Here is a 14,306-nt window from a genome sequence, read left to right as displayed (position 1 = left end):
GGAACTAAATGTCTGCGTTAGTATATGGGTTCCTGAGAGGTACAGAACACCCTTTTGTTCTCAAATCCAATGGCTACATCTGTAGACTTTTTTAGAAAGTCAAGCTACTAATTTATGTCCCTCTCCTGAATGCACTGGCTTTTGTTTTCTTAGCAACTTTCTAAGAATTCTAAAAGGTTTTAAAAGTTTGACTAGCTTGAAGACAGATTAAACTTAAAAAAGAATTTAAATTTGAAAGAGTTTAAAAGTAGTTTTAAATAATAAAATATACAGACTTTATGAACTCTTTAGCTTGATTGGAGCAGGGAATTGGACTAGATGATCTCCAAGGGTCCTTTCCAACCTAAGTCTTTCTCCAGTTCTGAATCTCATGAGAAAATTTTCTGTAGCATCATAAACCCACAGTTCACTTACTGCCAAAATGAGGAAGTCTGACTTGCACTGTCCCCCACTTCTCCTAGAAGAATATTTCCCATCCTATGGCCAAACTGATGACTGGAGTAAGGATATAGTGTCTGGAATGAAATAGGTAGAAATTTATATTATCAAAGGAGGTTGATTCAGTGTCATTGGTAGACAAGCTGGAGAGCCAAGTAATTTATATTGATTGAGCCAAACTTTACCACACAAGTTCATTAAGAACATTACATTAAAAATTAGAGGCATACATTTTGATTTTGCAGCAGATTCTTTGAGGATGTGAAACTGTTGCCTAGCAACTTCTGGATTCATTACCCTTTCATTAAGTGTTGTATGTAACAGTTTTCCTCTACTACTTTGAATTTAAAAGCTTCACTGAATAATGAAAAGAAGTCCCAAGCATGTTTAACAATAGTTCTATATTGTTAGCATAAATAATATCCTCATTTTACTTCCTTTACCCATCAGCAGTAGAGTCTAGAAAAAACAAGTCTGACTCTCTTGTTATTTCTTTGCACCACACTGAATATGAAACTGTGTAATAGTCAGTGCTAAGCATCTTTGCCCTGAAGAATTCAGTCTGGAAGAAGCTGGGCTGAGGTGAGTTAAGAAATATAGGAGTTAGCAGCTGGGATTTTTTCCAGCAATAGAGCTTAAAGGAAATTTTTCTGCTAGAGTTGTTACTATTGAAAATGAACTTTGGTCCTGTGTCACTTTAAGTTTTGAAAATGGTATATTCAGGACATGCATCACAATAGCTTATGTCTTTTGGCGACACATGCAGAAAATCGCTTTCTGGTGACACTTGTCTGTGGTACTGCCTTAGGATAAACTGGTAATGAAAACTTGTCTAACTCTTGGCCTTCAAATGCAATTATGCCTTTCCCATCAGCCTGGAGGAGGCAGACACCCATGGAAACATGCTTCTAAAAGCCAGTCCTAACATTGGCAGTTTCTTACAAAAGCTACTTTGCTTTTATTCTCCTTTCTAACTTATTTTCTTCTATTCCATTATACTTCCAGACGTGTTGTAAATTCAGGTCTGTAGCGTCTTCCAGAGATTTTCAATGAAATAGTGCAAGAAGTGATGAAGTGATTGTCCCTTCTGGTTGATCAATTGGGATCGATCAGACTGTTTCTCTCTTTTGATATCCTAAATCCTTTGACCTCTAGTAAGTGAAATAAGTGTACATCCTGTGTGGTGCAGGTATATGCCAGCTGGATCAAATTAAGAGGGTGGGGTAACACTGGAGATTAATTACATAGAGAAAAAGGAAACAAGAAGGGACACATAGATACCATCCACAGAACTTCCTGGGAGGAGACTGCTAGCATGCACTTCAGTAAATTGCTGAAATCAGCCAGATATGAGCTTTGTGCTATCAGCAGGGCTTGCTAGCTTGGAGAAAGCACCCTCACAGTTTTCAGAATGGGGACTGCATAGGAGGTATGCTCTAAGTCATGGCATAAAAGCAGAGCCTCCTTTGGCACTCTGTGGGTTCATCTCTTGTGTTCCACCAGTGGAGTGACCTGTTCTGTGGGATCAGAAGCTAGGAGAGAGGCTGAAGGGTTGTGCTGTGACTACAGGAGATGGTGGTGCTGGAGAAGTGTGTGAACCTCACACTCAGCCCATGAGACTTGACGAGCCTAGAGTAGTATAGAGACTGAGGCCTTGTTTAAATTGCATCTTAACCTGGGGGGTGATTTAAAACCAAGATGCTTAAACTTGTGCCAGTACCTATGTGGGCACTTTTTTCAACTTGATTTGATTAAACATTTAAAGCATAATGAGAAAGGCAGTCTTAGCATGGGGAGAAGAAGGCTCTAAGTTATTTTCCCTGTGGACAAATCCTTGCTTTCCAAGTTTTCAGTTCTCATGTGTGATTTAATTGAAAGTGAATATTCTTTGCATTTTGTATCTGACCTGTGGTGAGGAAACAAAATTACAGCCACATAAAATTCAGCAAAAGTGTATGTTAAAATACGTATCAAACCCTATTGGATTTATACAAATAGTATGAGCTGGGCCCATGTCCTCCTCTCATCCATTATTTGCCTGGGGAAGAAGCAGAACCTAGTATGAAGTCAGGAAGATCAATTGAGTTTTAATAGTTAAATTAGGGTTTGCAAAATATCACACTTAAAGAAGCATGAACTCCAAATTAATGAGTTCTTGCTCTAGTACAGTCCTTCTGCAATTGACCTTCCCATTATGTCGGGCCATCTTTTCTCTTACCCCAAAGTGCTGTGCGTTATTTTCAGGGGCAGATAAAAGTCCTGATCTGACACGTCTTATTGTATACTTTGAATGTAAATGGTGACAGAGAGAAGTGGCTAATACATGGGAATAGGGGGTCTTTTTCTCAATCTAGTATAAGGCAGTGTATGAAAGACATAAATTGGAACCAAGGTAGGATGAAGGGGATTTGCAGGGGTCCACGAACATTGGTTCCCTTCAATTTGGCATTAGTCAGATCCTAATTACAATATCCTCTCTGCTTCCTGGGTAAATAGTTGAGGCAGATAGGGTGCTCCAGACCCACAGATGCAGCGTTTACTCAGTGTAAGAGACCTTTTAGCTAGCCAGGTTTTGAGCCCTGAATGCTATATGGAAAACCATCTTTTAGGCAAGATTTTGTCATATTTGAAGCAAAACTTGTTTCTCACATCTGCCTAACAATGTGTGCTTTCTTCTACCCTGAGAGCAGTGGAGTGAAGTGCAGCAGATGATAAATGGTACCCCAGTCTATATGTACCAGGACTGCAGTGTGCTTTCTGAGGGTGACACTGATCACTGGCTACGCACCAACTGGATTTATCGGGGTGAGGCAGCCTCCCGCATTTATGTGGAGCTAAAGTTTACTGTGAGGGACTGCAAGAGCTTCAGAGGTGAAGTGGTGACCTGCAAAGAGACCTTCAATCTCTATTACATGGAGTCTGAACAAGATGTCGGGATCCAGTTCCGCCGCCCGCTGTTTATCAAGGTCTGTAGCACTGGGAGTGAAGACTGAGTCATATCTTTCAGCTTAAACTAGTCATATCTTTCATCTTAAACTAGGTGTGTCTTGCTGTCTGGGGGAGGCCAGGAGAACCAGCAGGTGGGGAGGGGCATGGATAGTAGGTGTTGTCCTTAAAATAAACTTTGTCCCCAGTGCCCTCAGTGATGCTCTGAGCAGTCTTTGCCACAGGAGGCACAGGAGTTTTCATATGAGATCAGACCTCCATTCTGCATAACCACTTATTTAACTGGACACCACATAGGTAAGGATTCTAAAGGGTTGTAACAGTGTTAGCTGGTTACACCAACTTTTAGAAATAATAAAGCAGAGACTGAAGGAATTTGACTTGCCTTAGGTAATAAAGCAAGACTAGTCCAAGTGAAGAACAGAATCCGGTGCAGGTGTCTGTGCTCCTGATCATTTACTCTGATTGTTATGAGACATAGGGTCTTATCTTCTAAAAGAGGACGTGATGGCTTGCTATAATGAAATTCTCCCTTGTGTGGAAGTATTTAGCACCGCTGTATTTTAAGGGCTGTTCCTCTCAATGTAGTGCCCTCTTGCCATGGAAACACCTGAATTGCAGAACAGGGAACCTCAGCTTTTTTTGTAGAGGGAATTCATTGTAACCCAGTTCTGTCCTAAAAGAAGCCACTGACCTAAATTATTTGACTGCCCTTTCCTCTGCAGTTTAAATGGCATGTGGCGAAAAACAAGGAAGAGTATAGGCTACCACAGGCAGAGCGGGACTCTGGTAACTGATTCCCCTCCCTCCACAGTGCTCCTCCACCTCCCCTGCAGTCTACCACACGAATTTGTGTGATACCTCCACAGCTCTTAAACCTGCTTTACGATCCCACTGCCAGATGCAGCTGCTGTGCAGATCCTTTCATCTGCCATCCAACTAGACAGAATGGGTGGTGTCATGCAATGGGGAGGGGCCCGTGGTGGAGAAGATCAGTTATCCAGAAGATCTCTTCCTCTGAGAAGAAAGGCTACCCCATCTGCAGTCTAGCTTTTCCATATCACATAATGACACAGAGGCCTTTTGTATTTGACCAAGCACTGAAACCATCTCTCACTCTCATCCTTTGCCTGCTGAGGGTAGTGGGAATGTAAGAGTATGGGAGCATTTTTCACTGAAGTATTTACAGTGCTGAAATATATAGGGTGCTGCATGAGAAGCACCTTGCAGTAGATGATCTGATCTGCATCAAGTACAGCCTAGAAACAGGTGGCTGTAATTCACTGGTCCATTTAAAAACATAACTCTAAGTGGTGGCATAATTTTACTGCATACAATTTACAGACAAAGAAAAACATCACTGAGAGAGATTTTCTCCTTTAGGGGCAGTTCCTAAAGTCCTCTGAGGTCAGAGACCCAGAACGTAGGGTACTGTGTAAGACTAGTGAATGATTGCAAAGGAGTTGAAAGGAGATGATGGCAAGTATGGAGGCAAGAAAGGATGTGGGCCCCATTGTTAACACCTCTTTGAAGTGCAAAGAAAGCATGCACTGCACTGGTATTAGAAAGCATGTAGCCACTAAAAGGCCTTAGTGTAAAAGAAGTTTGAAAGGCGTGGGTATCTCAGCTGCAGCTGCCTGCTCAGATTGTTAAAGCTGTTGTCTTTTTCACTTAGCTCAACACTGTGGCAGCAGATCGAAGCTTCACAAGCAGAGACATCGAATCGGGCGCCATGCAGCTGAACACAGAAGTGTGTCCCATTGGGAAGCTGTCTCGCCGGGGCTTCTACTTGGCTTTCCAGAACTCCGGGGCTTGTGTGGCGATGGTGTCTGTCCGAGTGTATTACAAGACTTGCCCAGAGGCAGAGCGGGGCCTGGCCCGTTTTCCAGAGACACTAGCAGGTTCAGAGGGGCTGACAGAAGTGCCCGGGGTCTGCGTGGAGTATGCAGATGAAGAAGTGGGATCTCCCCCCAGGATGCACTGCAGCACTGACGGCGAGTGGCTGGTACCAATGGGCCGATGCCTTTGTGCTGTGGGGTTTGAGGAAGTCGATGGGAGCTGCGTAGGTGAGTATGCAGACACTGGCTGTAGGCCATGGGAGAGGTTCCAGGGAGCTAGAGATCAGAGCTTCTGTAAGCATAAAGTAGGATCAGGGAAGTTAGTGTGGTCTACCTTTCTCTTGCCTGACCTCTGTGCCTGCCGGGTGTATCTTATACCTTTCCTCCCCTCCTTGGCTTCTCTTCAGCTGTGATTTTTTCCTCATGTGTCAGGTGTAAGACCTGCACACATCTCTCCACTCCCTCTTGGGCTTCATCCAGGAACCTTCAGCTCTGGAGCTAGTTTCTGTGAGCTGTAACTGTGTGATTGACACTGACTCACTCAACAAATGGCTCCCAACCCTTAAATGGCAGCCTTGTTCTCTCAGGGCAGACGGAGATGCATGGAACAGTGTATTTGCCCTGTGAGTAGAAAGCTAAGAGCTGGAGAGGGGCAAGTTTCTCCTCTGTGTCCCCTTCTACTTGGACTGGGATGGTTCTTCTGCCATGGGAAACTATGTAAAGCACATTGCACAATACTGTCTGTGCCTGGCTCATTTCTGAGGAAAAGCAATTAGTAAGCATAGGAGTCACCAGGGTACTGGAGCCACAGGGTGAGCCAGGGTTGTTGGAGCAAGCAGTGCAGGCCTCTCCCTTTGCCACAGAGAGGACAAGATTCAGCTTCTTAGGGCAACTTTGTGTGCTTGTCAAGGGAGAGGACATGTGTGGTGTTCTGGGGTATATGTATTACTGCAGAGAGGGAAGTAAAAGACAGCACATCTCTGCTCTTGTTGTCAGAGCCAGATGGCACAAGGCTAAGGCATACAGAAAAAGGAATCCATGCACTGCTCTCAGGGTCAGCGAGTGCCCTGACTCTGCTTTGTTCTGCCTTTGCTCCACTATAAGGATCTGCTGCCTCTCTGAATCCTCACCGCTTGTTGCTGCTCCTTTCTTTTGGGGAGCTGGTTGAAGCACAAGATCCTCGCTCTCCTCCAGCAATCCCCTCTCCTTGCACAGCCCAGCCAGTTTTTCCACTTAGGTGTTACAGAGCTTTCCCCGCCCTCCTGAGAGCACAACCCTGGGAAGGGGCAGGGAAGCTGTCAAGTCTGGACAAGCCCTGACTGCTATCACAGCATAGGTTCATTCTACATCTGTGCTTTTATCCCACTCCACCCAAGTACAGCTGCAGCCAAAAGTGTCTATTGTAGGATCAGTGGGGACTGGGGAGGTCTTCCAGGAGAGGAAGGGAAGAGGGGAGAACCTGGCAGGAGTAGGGAGAGGTACTTCATGGCTAGAGCAGTGTCTTATTGGAGGATCAGAGAAGGGGAACATAGGTTACCTACTCAGGGATATCTTGGGGTCCTTTTCCTCAGTGGAAAAGACCAGGTATTGTGCAAAAGAACAATCCAGGTCAGGTTAAAGACTGAGGTCACGGCTTCTACTTTGTCCTCAGAAGATGGCAGGACTTCTTTAAACATGTAATGGGGGACAGGATAAAGAAAGACCTTCTGGCAGTGTCTTCTGGTTCTGAGTCCTGCCTTAAGTAGGACAAAAAAAGATGAACGTTTGCCTCGTAGCAGAAAGAAGAACCTGACCTCTGTTACAGGACAGGAGGCAGCAGAAAACCAGAGGTCAAGGTTCTTAGCTAGTTCACTCAACCTCTGGGTGAATTCCCAGCTGTATAAAGCTCTGCTGGGTACATAGTGGCTCTGCCATCTCATGATCCCAGAAAAACTGCCTGCCCAGAGCATTACATCTCAGCTTCTCATAGTGTTGCAGACTTTGCTGCCGATAAACCCAGAGCTCTGTGATTAACGTCCTCAAGTATGTAATTTACAGTGAACACAAAGGCTGGCTGGTGCCCTTGGCCCGAGTTCTGGTTCCCTGCTGGGCTCTGCAGCGTGAAGTGAGAAGAGCTCCCTGTCAGCTCAGATCTGGTGTCTGCAGGCTGCCGGGTGCTTGCCGGCAGTTTCCAGATGAGCACCTGTAGGAATAAGGAACGAAGGGAGGGCCCCAGCCATCCTCTCTGCCCTCTGGTGCCCGACAAGAGGTGCTGAGCAGGCCCTTTCCCGGGCCTGTTTTTCCCACCGTTGTCACCTGGAGCGGGCGCCCAAGGGCCGGGGAAACCAGGGGCTGGGCGGGAGCTGAGACTGCTGGCTGTGCATCCCCCCGCCGCCGGCTGCACTCCTGGGGGACCCGAGGGCAGCTACTCATCCGCTTCAGCCCAGAGGGCCCCCGGGGAGGGGAGGCAGGCAAGCGACGGGAGCCGAGCTCCCTAGCCTGGCAGCAGCTCCCAACCGTCCCACACGGCAGGCCCGCTCCGCCGCCCGCCGGTGCCGCCTGCCGCGGCTGCCCCCGCCCCCGGACACCCCGGGCGCTCCGGGGGCGGCTTTTGCACCGCCTCCGGGGCGGGGCCGGCCGCCTCCCTGCCGGCGGGCCCCGGCAGCCGCGGGCGGCCGCCTGCCGGCTGCTGGCGGCACGGCGGGTGCGTTGGGCCCTGGTTGCGGCGGCGGGGGGAGCTGAGGCGCCGGGCGCTGGTGACGGCGACGCCTCGCGCGGGCCCGCGGCGGCGGGGCCGCGGGGGTGGTGGGGCGGGGGATGGCGGCCAGAAGGGAGCTCCGCCCGGAGGCGCCAGGGCCGCTTCCCTCTCCGGGGCCGCGGGCTCTTCCCGGGTGCGGGGGCTGTGCTGTGCGCGCCGCTCCCAGGGCTGGCCTGGGCTTGTGTGGCCCGACGGCCCGGGGCTGGATGGCCTCATGCCCGATGCCCGCGGGAGGTGCCCCCGTCCTGTGTCCCGTCCCGCCCAGTGTGCCTCGACCAGGACCTGGGGCTGTGCTGGGGTCCGGGCTGTGCAGGCAGCTGGGTGCCTCCGTTCCCGCCTGCACCTCCTGCCACCTTTTTAGTTTACTGACCTGGGACGCAGCCTCAGGTGATGTGACCCGGTTCGGCCGGCTGGTGCCTGTCCTGGGTTTGTCGGCCCAGATGTCCCCCCCCCCGCCGTGCAGTTCCTTCCCTGCAGTCTGCATGAGCTGTGCTGTCGCCACGCAAGGCAACTCTCCTGCCTGAAGGGTCTCGGCACCACTCGGGGGTAAAGCAGATGTGCGCTAGGGGCTGGAGCAGCACCAGAGCCTAGGCCTGGAGGAACAGAAGCCTAACAGAAGCTCTCTTGGGGTTGGAGCTGACTGTTCTTGCAAAGTTCCCCAAACCCAAATTTCCCTAATTTACTTGCTGATTGTCTCAGCCTGATGATAAGAGAGTGTGCAAGTCATCCCATATTTACTGCAGGTAGTACTACCCAGGGAACATCAGAACCTCCGTGTTACACAAGTCAGTGGTCCTGTGCTTCATTTGTTTTTCGTGTTGCTGTCAAAGCTCTCCTGGACCAAACTGATCTGGTGTCAGGAATTTTGAAATCTTACAGTGGAGCAAAGTGACAGGAGGCCACAAAGCTTTCATTTTCACTTGAGCATGTAGAAGTGCTCTCAGTTGTGAGCAACCTAGAGGTCTAAGTAACTTTTCTTCTTATTGCCTATTTCTCAAGGAGATGATTTGATCTGGAACATAGATAGGATGTCTTTGGGCTGGTGACAATCAATGCTTGAGCCTTTTAATTCTTTCAACAGCCTGTGCTATCGCTGACCACATAGTTGCATGATAATAGCTCAGAATGATAGAATTTCCTGAGTGGTTCTGTTATTTCCTGAAATCAGAAGGTGCTGGTTGCTCCTACTTCTTGTGATTATTTCTCCTTTCTGCGCTGTTTATGCTTCACTGCTGCACATTTGTTTGGTCCGTGTACTGTCACAGTGTTGCCAAATGGTTGTGTGATGGTATTACTATGCAACTGGTAGGCAAAGTTGTCATCATCCAGTGTTAATGGGACAGTCTGCCTGCCATCCCAGGGCAAGAAGAGGGACTCAGAGGAGTGAGTTGAAGCAACTTCTTCGATGACAATCTAGACAGAGATCTCAGCATATAGTGAGGATAATGACTCTTCCTGAGACTGATGGTGAAGAGTGTTGTTTGGCCTTTGTTAGTAGAAATTTTTTTAGGTCCCTCTGGTGTTCCTCTGTGTCACATAGTAGGAATGGCTGGATTGTTTTTTGTCTTCTGGATAAAGGATCATTTCCTATGCTGTGCTCCACCATGGTGAGCCATTTGTGTCAGGCTCCTGAGCAGATGGCTTTCTCTGTTGGGATCTCCTGAGGGATTACACAGTACATTGTTGCTTTTATAGTGCAGTATGAAAAAGGTCATTCCCTTGGTGCTCAAGTTAAATGCAAGGTGGTAGCTGTGGCAGAAAATTAGTGGGTATGTTCCTGAAACATCTGATTAGTGATAGATTGTTTCTCTAGTTTAAGAACATCTGATAGATTCATTTAGCACAGGCTGGTAAACCATTAAATTCACATGTCACTTCAACCTCCCTCACTCATTTTCTCCTTGCTAAACTCCTATAGAGGTGAAGCATTAATCTTGAGATAACTGCTAGACAGGCCAGTACTTTTGTAGATCAAGCTAATAGTAATGCAGCAAAACCCGAGTGTCAGATGTCATACTTAGAGAAAGGTATGGCTGATTATTTTTGCAGGACTGGAAATGGAAAGGACATGGCACCTATTCTCTTGTAGTCTGTGTTGGCTCTATAGCTAGTTACACTGAATGCTGTTAGGTCAACTCTTAGTTTTCTAGATATTCCCCAGGGCCCTGCTAGGTGATGCTCTGATACAACACTTGAAATCAGAAAAGATGCTTCTGCTAAAAAGCCCACTGGCTATCCTGTGTGAAGTCAGCAAACAGAGGACTCTAAGAAGTATAAGGACTTGGAGCTAGTATTTACAGCTCTTATTTATGGTGTGGAAAGCTTGAAGGGCAAGGTGGGGACCAGTCTGGGTTTATGTTGAAATAAGTTTCTGATGCTGACCAGCTTCTGTTTTCATACAGCATCTGTGAAAAATGAGATCCCCCTTCTTCAATCTACAAGTCCTATCATAACATTGAACCTTCCTTCAGTTTGCATCTCCTCTCTGTCTGCTCTGAGAAGATGATTGGTCTAAGTGACCTCTAGGAGTCCCTTCCAACCTAAATATTTCTGTGAGCTAAGAAAATGCAAGAAAAGCAAGCAGATAAAGGGGCATTCAGTAAGCCGAACAAAACTGGCAGGTGGTTTCTTGTTGAACTTGGTTTAGTGTTGATCTTATGTTGACTTGTTTGTCACTTTACAGCCTGCCAGCGAGGATTCTACCGTTACTCTCTGGAGACTAAACACTGCCTGAAGTGCCCCCCCAACAGCTTGTCCAATGAGTCAGGGGCTACGTCCTGTTCCTGCAATACAGGTTTCTACCGAGCACCTTTGGAGGGCCAGAACATTGCCTGCACCCGTGAGTCGTAAATAGGAAGAAAGAACAATATCTATACAGACTGGGGGATGAACTTATTGAGACCAGCCATACAGAGAACTTAGGGATGCTGGTGGGTGAAAAATTGGACATGAGCTGGCCATGTGCACTTGAAGCCCAGAAGGCCAACTGTATCCTTGGCTGCATAAAAAGAAGCATGGCCAGCAGGTCAAAAGAGATGATTCCATCCTTCTGCTCTGGTGGGACACCACCTGGAGTACTGCATCCAGCTCTGGCTTCCCCAGTACAAAAGAGACATAGACCTGTTTAAGTGAGTCCAGAAGTGGGCCACAAAAATAATCAGAGGGCTGGAACACCTCTTCTAATGGAGAAAGGCTGAGAGTTGGGGTTGTTCAGCCTGGAGAAGAGAAGGCTTTGGAGAGATCTTACTGTGGCCTTTCAGTACTTAAAGGAGATGTATAAGGAAGATGGAGAAAGACTTTTTACCAGGGCCTGTAGTGACAGGACAAGGGACAATGATTTTAAACTGAAAGAGAGTAGATTTATGTGGGATACATGGAAGAATTTTTTTACAAGGAAGGTGGTGAGACAGTGGAACAGGTTGCTCTGCTCAGAGAAGTTGTGGATGCCCTGTGCTTGGAAATGCTCAAGGTCAGGTTGGAGGGGGCTTTGAGCAATATCATCTAGTGGACGATCTCCCTGCCCATGGCAGTGGGGTTGGATTAGGTGATCTTTAAAGGTCCCTTCCAACCCAAATCATTCTTTGTTTCTATGAACAAGGAGATGGGAGGAAACAAAACATTGGGAAACGTGGATGAGAGATTAGAGAGGGAGAGGCTGGGGGGACAGAGGGCTCCGTTTGAAATGCATCAGCAGATGGGAAACTGCTGCAGTACTTTAGGTAGGTATTAACATCTGGATCTAATACTTTCTTTCATGCTTCTTGTAGGCCCGCCCTCAGCTCCCCGCAATGTCAGCTTCTCACTTATTGGCACGCAGCTGAGTCTGTGGTGGCAACCACCCAGCGATCATGGTGGGCGAAAGGACCTGACTTACACAGTCTTCTGTCAGCGCTGCCATTTCCTGTCGTGTGAGCCGTGTGAGGCTGGTGTAGTATTCTCCCCCAGTGCTTTTGGTCTCACTAAACCTGCTGTGGATGTGGACGGCCTAGAAGCTTACACCAACTACACATTTGCTGTGGAAGCCCATAATGGTGTCTCTGGAATGGGACCTGCTCCACAGAGAACTGCTCCAGCTGTCTGGGTCACAGTTGGACATGCAGGTTAGCAGAGGCAGAGAGAAGTTCTTCCTGCTCATCAGGAAAAGGAAGAGGAATCTCTGTGAATGTTTAAGCTTTCTCCATCTTCTCCTTCTGTCTGCCACACGTGTTGGTATGGTATGATAAGGACTCTAAGGTACCTCTGCCTCTGGCATGTAAAGTCCACCAGTCATATTCCTTGCATGTCAATATTTAATTTATAGTAATCATTACCTACCAAGAGCTTAACACAGGTGAGGAGGATAAAGCCCTTCCTGTTGTACATTAGTGTAGTCCAGCCTAAGTATTGTTACCTGTGTGACAGGAAGAACAGGGACTGTGGCGTGAAATATTTCCCATGACTCAGATATTACAAAAAATCTGACCAAATGCAACAGAAACTCTGCTGTAGCTGGGAAAAAAAAAAAAAAAAAAAAAAAAAAAGTAAAGCTTAGAAAGAACGGAGAAACAAGAATATTAAAAGCATATAAGTTCTTGACACATTTCTGTAGTCTAGCTTCAAGCTGGCTAGTTTGACTGTCCCATGAGTATTTTACAGAGTTCTGTGAAGCGTGGTTATAGACAAGTGATTGTACAGTGCTCAACAGACCTTGGTGCTTTCCCCAAGTTTTGATTTAGTGACAAAATACGACTTCCTGATGCTATGTGAGGACAGCACAACTCTGAACTAGAAAAGCAAAGCTGCTTTTGGCTCACATCATCACTTCCTGGTGATGATGAAGGACAAGGAGAGAACCAGGCTTGACTCTTCAGTCCTTGCAGACTGTTGAGAATTATCTTTTTATTCACAAACAGCATGCATTCGCAGTCAGCTGAGAGATTGTGGGCAATGAATTTCACTATAACCTTATGAAATGAAGCTGCATTCATAAGTCACATAGGGTAGTTGTGTTACTGCTGCTGGAAGAGTGTAAGATCCTAACATTTTTATTTCAAACTGAGCACTTTCAGAGGAGTACTGGATTAAACATAATTTCTGGGAACACTGATTTTGTTCTGAGGGCCAAACAAATCTATGCTTCCACTGTTGGGATAGAAGCATACATGGAAAACAACTAATTACAGTCGGAGACCTCATTTCCCTTTCACCACAGAAGAGCAAGATAAGGGAGTGGCAGTGTCAATGAGAGTCAGTTCCAGTTGCATGGTGTGACTAGAGAAGGAAAGAGAGGGCTTCTGGTGGAGAGAGGGCCTAGTCTGCATGATGTTTGTATTTCTTCCTGATGTTCTTTGTTCTTTCCCCCGCAGCTCCGGTGACAGTATCCCAGTTTATCCTGACACAGAGAGATGACAGTAGTCTTTCTGTTTCTTGGCTTGCCCCACGGCAGCGCAGCCGGACCTCAGTGGAGTATGAGGTCATGTTCTTCGAGAAGGTGAGGCCTGACTTATTTGTTCTTCTCACTTTCACCCAAAGGGCGGAAGTGTCCTCTTTGTTCAAGGTGTGTTTGTTACTCGAACCTGTTTGATTTCTGCAGGGAGAGGAGGCACGTTACACAGTGAAGCACCTTGTTGAGCCAAATGTCACCCTGAGAGACCTGCAGCCAGACACAGCCTACCTGCTTCGTGTGAGATCAATCACACCCCTTGGGCCTGGGCCCTACTCCCCAGAGCAGGAATTCCGCACCCTTCCGCCAGGTAAAGGACAACCACTGGTATCTCATTTGGGAGAAACTCACTTCTCCATCAGGTTGTATATTCACATGGCACACAGATCTCTTGTTATGTTCTGCTAGCTGCAAGGCAGAGACTCCACACTCCTGAGTTCCTTGTCACCAGGGCCAAGCCTGTTGCTTTGTAAAACTGTAGAACAAGTAGACATTTATCCTGTTTCCTTGCTGTCATATAAAATCCACTTGTACCTTCCTGTCAGAACTGATCAGAACCAGCTCTTCATCTAGTTCTCCTGAAAGACGTTTTTATTCTGGCTAATGTTTCTAAGTTTGAGTTTTAGCAAAATGATTACCATATGCCTGCTTTTGTGTGAAATTAGTGGAAAGGAGAATTCAAAGGACCTCACCACTATTTTTTTCCAGTGTTTATTATTTCTACTGTATGTAGTCCAGCCCCTGAATGTAACTCTGCTCAAAAAGATGGTATTTGCCACTGAAAAATGTTCTCCACCAAAACAAAGTCTATAAGGCCAAGCTGTTGAGGCCACAAGAAGACCTTTCTCCTGTGTCAAAGAACATCTCATACAGGCCTTACTTCCAACCTCCCATTTCCTTGGGTTACCCCTTTATCAAAAGTTTT

At 46.9% G+C, this 14,306-nt stretch overlaps 1 protein-coding gene across 1 annotated transcript in view; it reads left to right on the top strand.

Annotated features, from left to right (window-relative positions):
- EPHA1 (EPH receptor A1) overlaps nt 1-14,306 on the top strand; it is a 43,755-nt gene that overhangs the window by 12,739 nt on the left and 16,710 nt on the right. The window contains exons 3-8 of the mRNA XM_042788859.1: nt 3,129-3,404; nt 5,060-5,450; nt 10,643-10,798; nt 11,727-12,059; nt 13,305-13,429; nt 13,532-13,691. Of these exons, the coding sequence (XP_042644793.1) occupies nt 3,129-3,404; nt 5,060-5,450; nt 10,643-10,798; nt 11,727-12,059; nt 13,305-13,429; nt 13,532-13,691 (1,441 nt within the window). The remainder of the gene's footprint in view (nt 1-3,128; nt 3,405-5,059; nt 5,451-10,642; nt 10,799-11,726; nt 12,060-13,304; nt 13,430-13,531; nt 13,692-14,306) is intronic.

This window comes from Tyto alba, unplaced genomic scaffold, assembly GCF_018691265.1.
Source record: "Tyto alba isolate M040663 unplaced genomic scaffold, T.alba_DEE_v4.0 Super-Scaffold_14, whole genome shotgun sequence".
Classification (NCBI taxonomy): domain Eukaryota; kingdom Metazoa; phylum Chordata; class Aves; order Strigiformes; family Tytonidae; genus Tyto; species Tyto alba.
Note: the sequence above shows the minus strand (reverse complement) of the source record. Positions and strands in the feature narration are given on the sequence as shown.